Source organism: Orbicella faveolata, unplaced genomic scaffold (genome assembly GCF_042242905.1).
Source record: "Orbicella faveolata isolate gen_17 unplaced genomic scaffold, um_ofav_v1 contig_14, whole genome shotgun sequence".
NCBI classification, from domain to species: domain Eukaryota; kingdom Metazoa; phylum Cnidaria; class Anthozoa; order Scleractinia; family Merulinidae; genus Orbicella; species Orbicella faveolata.
Window position 1 is genome coordinate 14,158,937 of NW_028301541.1, and position 7,557 is coordinate 14,166,493.

At 51.9% G+C, this 7,557-nt stretch overlaps 3 protein-coding genes across 3 annotated transcripts; 1 reads left to right on the forward strand and 2 right to left on the reverse strand.

Annotated features, from left to right (window-relative positions):
* On the reverse strand, positions 1-891 carry LOC149114126 (uncharacterized). The gene has a single exon (XM_089286030.1). It carries the CDS (start codon positions 835-837, stop codon positions 1-3), a length of 837 nt encoding a protein of 278 aa, XP_089142156.1. The 5' UTR covers positions 838-891.
* A 1,219-nt stretch (positions 892-2,110) lies between these two features.
* LOC149114127 (uncharacterized) lies at positions 2,111-2,697 on the forward strand. Its single transcript, XM_089286031.1, has one exon. The coding sequence runs from the start codon at positions 2,113-2,115 to the stop codon at positions 2,695-2,697; it is 585 nt and encodes a 194-aa protein (XP_089142157.1). The 5' UTR covers positions 2,111-2,112.
* Positions 2,698-5,294: 2,597 nt separating this feature from the next.
* Positions 5,295-5,813, reverse strand: LOC149114128 (uncharacterized). The gene has a single exon (XM_089286722.1). It carries the CDS (start codon positions 5,811-5,813, stop codon positions 5,295-5,297), a length of 519 nt encoding a protein of 172 aa, XP_089142848.1.
* Positions 5,814-7,557: the final 1,744 nt, after the last annotated feature.

Consider the following 7,557-nt stretch of genomic DNA (forward strand, 5'->3'; position numbering starts at 1 on the left):
TCACCGCGGCAAGAATGAGCAGCCAAGTATCTCGGCCAGAAACCCAACGACTTGGCCGGCAGCTTTGAAAAGGAATGTCACAATCGAGCCAATCAGCCCGGGCAGCAGAGAACCGAGTTTCGCGGCAATATCTTTGAGGCCATTTCCCAAAGCTTTGCCGGTGGCTTTCAAACCTCTGGTGAGGACCCCGATGACAGCGCCGATTGTGGTCCCGGCGGCGAGAAGAATAGCGGTCAAGGTCACGCCATATTTTTTGAAGATCTCCTTGACCCTTTCCAAGAGAGGCCGCCCCCTTTTCCTTTCCGCAATCTGAGTTTGCAAACGCGCGATCTCCTCGTTTCTTTCTGCCACTCTGCCTTCTGCGGCTTCTTTTTCTGAGGGCGAGGCATTCTCATCTTGGATGATTGCCTGGTCTTCCGCGTTTTGGCGCTGCAGCTCGCTTTCCTGCTTTTTCAGATCGTCCAGCGGTTTTGTTTGGTTTAGCCTTTCTTCCATGGCGTTTGTTTCACTTTCTTTTGCTGCGAGGCTGGCCCTGAGTCTGTCAACCTTGGCTTGTTCTTTTTCTCTGTTTTTTGCTTGTTTTGTAAGCGAGTCCAAAGCTTTTTTCTTGTTTTCAAGATCGGTTTGATAGTTCTTTTTCAGTTGTTTCAGCTGACGCAGCTCTGCTTCACTTTCAATATTCGAACCTTGTTCATCCTGAATTGTCTCAATCTGAGCGTCGGTTTGCTCGATTCTTCGTCTCAGAGCTTCTACTTCCTTTTTTTCTTCTTCTCTTTGCGAAGAGAGTGTTTCCGCCTGTTGTAGTTGCTTTTCAGCTTCCGCCAGTCTTTGTTTCATTTCTCTGATAGTATCCCGGTCTTCCACAATGATATCTTCAGTTTTAGGCCCCAGAGCTGCTGAGAATTTTTTTGGCCACTCAGGAAAACTTTGGTCTCACCACCCTTTTTCCCAAATGAAACAATCTCAGTTTCTTTACCTTTGTATTTGCTGAAACCGATTGGGTCCATTTCACCGAATTTTACATTCCGGTACCAGCTTCTGATTTTTTCTTTTGCCCTTTCAAGAATTTCTTGTTTGTCATCGGGATGTAAGAAATCACCGAGCAAAGGGATTTCTTCTCCCCACAAGGATGTCTCGAAATAAGAAGTGTCAGGCAGGCCGGACTGCTCGTGAGGAAAAGTACTCATTTCCGTTTGTTCGCCCCCGTGGTAGGGGTCGCCAGGTTGGTAGGGAGTGGACGCAGCGCCTGGCTGAAAAGGTTTGGTTGTGTTAACCTCTTGTTCGCCTCACTATCTTGGTCAAGCGGATTGTCGAGTTCCGGGTCTTCGTAACCAAATTCGCCACCGCCTTCCGCCATAGCAGTATATTTCAAGCCTATTATTTTTCAAATTAGAAATAATTGCCGGTGTTTTATACACAATGCCAGTGGTGCCAGAGAACCTTCGCCCAACGTACAGCGAAAAGACCGTACACGCCATGAAGGCCCAGCGCACGGTCAAGCGAATCACCTTTAACCCCTCTGAAGCCGACCCCGGCAATATGCTGTACGTTTACGTGCCCAAGCTGAACGAGAACGAGGTTCTGGTGCCGGGCTCGCTAGCGCTTGTCTTTGACATCGACCTTTCTGGAGGGCACGCGAACAACTTCCTCGTCCAGAACGTCACGCGGGCGATCGTTGACAGTCTGGTCGTAAAGTTTGCGGGAACAACCCTTCAAGACACGGTTGGGTACGACATATACAAAACTTTCGAAGACCTTTTTCTTTCGCGGGAAGAGCGCAACAACAGGATTCTGGAAGAGGAGCTGGTGAATCTCGCCTTTTCTGCCCGCCATATGGGCATCAGCGTTTGGGCGCTGACCCAGAAAATGACCGGCATAACATCTTCCTTCAGGGAGAACGTGGCGGCGATCGTTCTCTTTTGCACCCCCTCGGCCAGGACCACGAAAGCCATCTTCGAGGATTACGCCGGCGAACTCTCCCCGGATGAGTACAAAGGTCTGGTTTCAAAGCTGAAAGAGCGAAAGTTCTCTTATCTTGTGTTCTCGCTTCGCCACCCCTACGGGGTAAAGTTATTTGAATCAAAAGATGTAAGCTGTATATAGCCTTGCATAATGGCTGGAGAAGAGGCCGCGTTAGCAGACGTTATGAACCTTCTTCAAACCGAGCCCGAGCCGTCGAGTGGTCCCGCAGGTGGCCTTGTTCCAACCGCTCCCGGACCCGACATTCCCGCTCTTCGCGAGAAGCTGGTCGTGCTGGTGTCCACAGGCAAAGCCAAAGAGGCTATCGGAGTGCAGCTAACCCACGAGCAGGTGAAGCGCCTGAGCGACAAAGAGGTCGAGAAATTCACCAAACGCTACGAGACGTACGTGGGCTCGAAGACAACGGAAAGCCTGATCGACAGCTTTATTTTTCTTGCAACCAAAGTGGTCGGAATGACCGTCAAAATCAAAGACATCGAGGCTTACCAAAAAGAGCTCAGAAACGACTACATCTTGAACAAAGAGCTCTCCACTCTGGCCGGCAACCTTGCTTTGAAGTGCGGCCGGTTTCTTGCTGCGTCCAACGCTGTGTTCATCACCACGAAACATATTGATTATAGTCCACAGTTGCCGGTGCAGAGCCACCCTTCTCGTGATGAAAACGGCTATCCGCCTGAGGGCGTTGATGAAGTACCCGGCTCAGCAACTGCAGAATAAATGGTCACCATTCATCAACAAATGCTGAGGTCTTGCTGACAAATTGTTAAGAATTAAACTTTTTTATTTGCTTAGAATACGGTTCGCTTCAATGTCAACCGAACAATCCGAGAGCGCGCCTGCCGCCGTCACTGCGCATAAGGTAGAGACCAAGGCAGCGCCTGCCGCCGATGTCACACGGCAAGCGACGACTCCGACTGCAACCACGCAGCGCGTAAAAAGCCCCAAGCGTGTGGCCGCCGGAAAAATGGTTGCCGAAAGAACGCGTCAGGCCCGGGAAAAACAGAAGAAAGCGGCTGAGGCTTATCACGCAGAAAAGGAAGCGAAAGCCGCCACAGCGGCCCCTGAGCCAGCCCTGGCTACAGAAGAGGAGAGCCCAAATAGCGGCGGCCTTTTTGGCCTCAGCGCCAACCAATGGATTGGTATTGGCGGCATAGGCGTTTCACTGCTAGGGATTTATTACAAACGTAAAGAGCTCAAGTCCGCGTTCGACAAATTAAAAACGCTGGAGCCCGCGCCTGAGCCCGCGAGTGTCGAGCCAGAACCTGCTCGCGCGACACTGTCAAGAGGATTAAAAAAATGCTTTGAACATTTGCGTGTAGTGAATATAACCATGCCGAGAGTTAACATTCCGCGTATTCTCATCTCTTCAGCAGCAATTTTTGGTATCACGGTGATGTATTTCGACTTCAACAGAATGGTTTATAAAAGAGTCACCGAGCTTATCGACTTAATGTGGTGTGAAACGGTAGAAGAAATGGAAACAAGATGGAAAAAAGAAGAAGCCGCGGGAAAGACAGATTAATTTTGTTCTAAACTTTCGCTCTTTCCTTATATCAAGCGCGCTATGTCCGACAACAAGCTTGTCAAGACAGTCATTGACGCCGCAACTCTCACGGGATTAGCCGCGGGCATCGGCTGGGCCGCAAAACAGGTTGTGAAAGAGAATTTCACTTCCGATCCCAGCGGCAGCTTTATGAATTACATGAAGTTCACCGCCGTCATGGCGGGCAACATTGCGCTCAAAAAGTACCTCGAGGACCAGAAAATGCTCCCCGACAGCGTTTGAAAGCGGGGCTCATCTCCGCGCCCCACAACGGGTTCGAAGACCACGTAGTTCTTTTTTGAATGAAAAAAAAAGCCGCTCAATAGCGCGCCATGGCGAGCATCGCGATCATAATTGGCGGGGCTGTGTTGAACGCCACGGCTTTTATCGGCGGCAATTATCTGGCGAAAGCGCTCGGCGGGGGCGACAAAGCCGCGCTTGAAGAAAAAAAGCGCCACGACAAAGCTCTCGAAGATTATCAAGCGGCTTATGCCAAATACACGCGCGACCGCACCCAGTTTCTCGACTGGATCGCGACTAACGCGCAAACGAAGGAGCAGGCCAAGCAGAACTTCACCAACACGGACTACGCCTTCAAACTCTACAACCAGGCGCATCCTGACGAACAGATGGTGCCCCCCAAGGAGGCCAAGTTCTCAGATTTCTATCAGCCAAGCGAGCAGCAGAAAAACGGTGAACTCGCGTTCCTGGGCGCCGGCGCTCTCGCTCTGGGCTACGCGGCTTTCCGGTTCCTTTAAACTTTTTTACGCCTTACTTATATGGACGCCAAACTCGCGAAGATTTACTACGGCCCCGGGGGCTACTGGAAAGGGATCGCCGGGATCAAAAAATTAGCCCAGGCTGCCAAGGTACCTGAAGAAACAGGAAAAAAGTGGCTCATCAGGCAAGCGCTCTGGCAGATATTCCTCCCCGCGCCGAAGCGGATCCCTCGGCCGAAATTCGACGTTCCCACGCCCAACAAGGTCCATCAGGCGGACCTTCTTTTTCTGCCACATGGCAAGCTCCCTCGTGGCCGCAAAGTTTTCAAATATGCTCTCACCGTTGTCGACGTGGCCAGCCGCTACAAAGAGGCCGAACCCCTGACTTCGAAAAATTCTGATGAGGTCGCCCTGGCCTTTCAGAAGATTTACAAGCGATCGCCTCTCGAATGGCCTGAAATGCTGCAGGTTGACCCCGGGCGCGAATTCATGGGCGCCGTCACAAAAGAGATGGACAAGCACAAAACATATATCCGGCGCGGGCGCGTTGACATTCACCGCGACCAGGCCATTGTCGAACGTTTCAACCGCACTCTGGCGGAGCGCTTGTTCGGGCACCAGTACGCCGTGGAAATGCTTCTCCCTGAGGGCAAGCGGTCCACCGCCTGGGTGAAAAGACTTCCTGATGTTGTTTCGGCATTGAACAACGAGGTCACAAGCCTTATCGGCAAGAAACCCGCCGTCGCCATCAAAGAAAAATCTGTTTACGCAAGGCCGTCGACACCTTACACGAGGCCTGTCGGAAAACGCGAAAAAATCCTCCCCTCTCTTGTCCAAGTTCGTTATCTCCACCAGCCCGGCGAGCTTGAAGGGGGCGTGCAAAGAACCACGGATCCAATCTGGTCTTTGAAAGTTTTTAGCATTGAAAGATCTTTCATCAAACCGGATCAGCCCGTTCTCTACTATCTGCGCGACGGACCCAAGCGCGGCCTCGTGCGCGAAGAACTGCTGGTTGTTTCTCCAAACACTACTCTTCCTCCGGCTGACGTGAGCTAGATGTGATATTCGATTGGTTCGATGTGTATCCCTTCGGGCAGCACCCACCGCTTGTCGTAATAAGCGCTCAGCCCCAGCTTCTGCTGCTCGTAAGTGACCATCTGCCCGTCCCGCATCCTGAAACCTCTGTTGGTGGCCATGTCCTTGCTTCCTTCCAGCGCTTCCTCGAACCGCTGCCACGTGATCTCGTTCTGCTTCTTTGACATCCCCTTCGTGCTAAACTTCTTTTTTTCTCCCTCTCCTTCGTCGACATAATAACACTTCGAGCAGAGCGCGATCATCCTGCTGCCCTCGCACTCAAGCTTGAAGATACCTGGGGTGCGGCCGCTCCACTTGTCCCAAGACAGCCACTGATTTTTTTCCGCCTCGAATTCTTGCTTCAGCTCTGGCCGGACGACGTCCTCGAGCCGCTCGCCCGAGATCGCCATGTAGCTGCTGTCCGTGTCCATCTGGATCAACTCGAAATCTCTTCTGTCGACGTACTTGTCGAGAAAGTCGTAGTAGAATTCCAGCATCCACAGCTTCGCCAGCTGATAGACAGCGACTCCAATCAAGCCTCTTTACTTGGGCTGTAAAGGTCTGCTCCGCGCTCGATTGCCCCTCGGAGCAAATAAAGCAAACTCACCCCTGGCAGGCTCACCGCGTCTTTCAGAATGTCGAGTCCTCTCTCGGTGTAGAAGCATTTCATCTTTTCCAGCGCCTCGAGGCCGGGAGCGACATCAAGATTGTTGTAATAGCGCAGCCAGTCTGCGAAGATCCGCATCCCCTTTTCTTTGAACAGCCGCTTTCACTCCTCCCACTCCTTCCGCGTGAGAACGTATCCGCCCTTCAGCTTCGAATACCAGGCCTCGTATTCTGGGAGCCCAGGGAAATCCAGCTTTTCGGCCGCGTCGAACCATTCGTAAGGGAACCAGGATTTCTCGGACTCACTTCCGTAGGCTTTCACCCATTTCCCGTAGCTCGTGCCCGGGCCCAGATAGTTGATGATATCGAGGAAACGGGCCCCCCAGGTGAGCAGGAACATGGTTTTGTTCCCCTTCTTGGCCACTTTGACTTTTTTTGATGCTTCGGCGAGAGTGCTGGCGAAGTGGTTCTTGATCAGGTTCAGGTCGTACGAACCTGAGTTGAAGCCCACGACAGGGACCTGGTTGCACCATTCATTAATTTTTTGCTGCTGGTCTTTTGTCAGCAGGTGCATGTCTTCTGGCACAAACTCCGCGCGCACCTGGTCCTGGATGTTTTTCTCGCGTCTCTCCAGCTCTTTCAGGAACTTGCGGACCAGCTCCACGGGGTTTCTTTCGCAGATGTTGGTGGGCTCTCTTTCAAGAGTGTCCCAGACGCTCACGGAGACCGGCACGTGCGCGTTTTCTATCGTTAACGCTCCTGTCGGCTCTTTCCGATAGTTTTTGTCGCCGTACGCTTCGAAATCGCACAAGATCGCGTGCGGGTAAGTTTTTGTTTGCTTCCTCGGGAGTTCCCCCTTGAGATGCCCAACTTCGCAAGACCAGGCCTCGATAACTTTGTAGCCGCTCTTTCGCAGAAATGCGGAACGGTTCACTGTGGCTTGGTACAGTTGTTCGGCTGTTTTACCGTTTGTTATGACCTCCTGTCGGTTAGGATAACATTTTGGGCATCCGTGGAAGGGGCAGCCGTGGTATTGGAATACCGTCCTCGTTTTGTGGTGGTACCCGTCGACAGGAGAAGACTTCATTTTCCCGCCTTCGCGAGGAAGCCATCTCTCGTCCCCGTGCCCACACATCGCGTGGTGAATGTGTATGCCCCGTCGCTTAGCTTCTCGCTCCAGCCACAAAATCGCTTGTACCGACGCTGAGCCTTTTTGGTACATCACTCTCTCGAAAGTTGTCTCCGGGGCTTCCACTTTTGTCCCCGGGTAAAAGATTACAGTTTCCCCCACCTTGCAGGTTTGATGGTGCCGTTGCAGATTACAAGATTGTGTGAACCTCTGCCCGCAGTGTGTGCATGCATAGGTTTTTACCAGTTTCGCGATGTCTTTTATCAAGAAAGCGTGGCCTTCGTAGACACCTATCGTCAAAAAGTTTTTGAGTTTGGGGTTCGGGTTTGTTCTGAGATGTCATACCACTTCACCGTCATCCAAACGCTGAGGCTCGTAGACACGTATTCCGAGCCAAGATGAGACGGGCGAGCCCTCATTTTGATGGGCTTCTACCTTGTCAAGCTCGTCCAGAGACGTTTTTCTGAAGTTCGGTTGGATGGTCTTGAGTTTGTAGAAACTCTGGG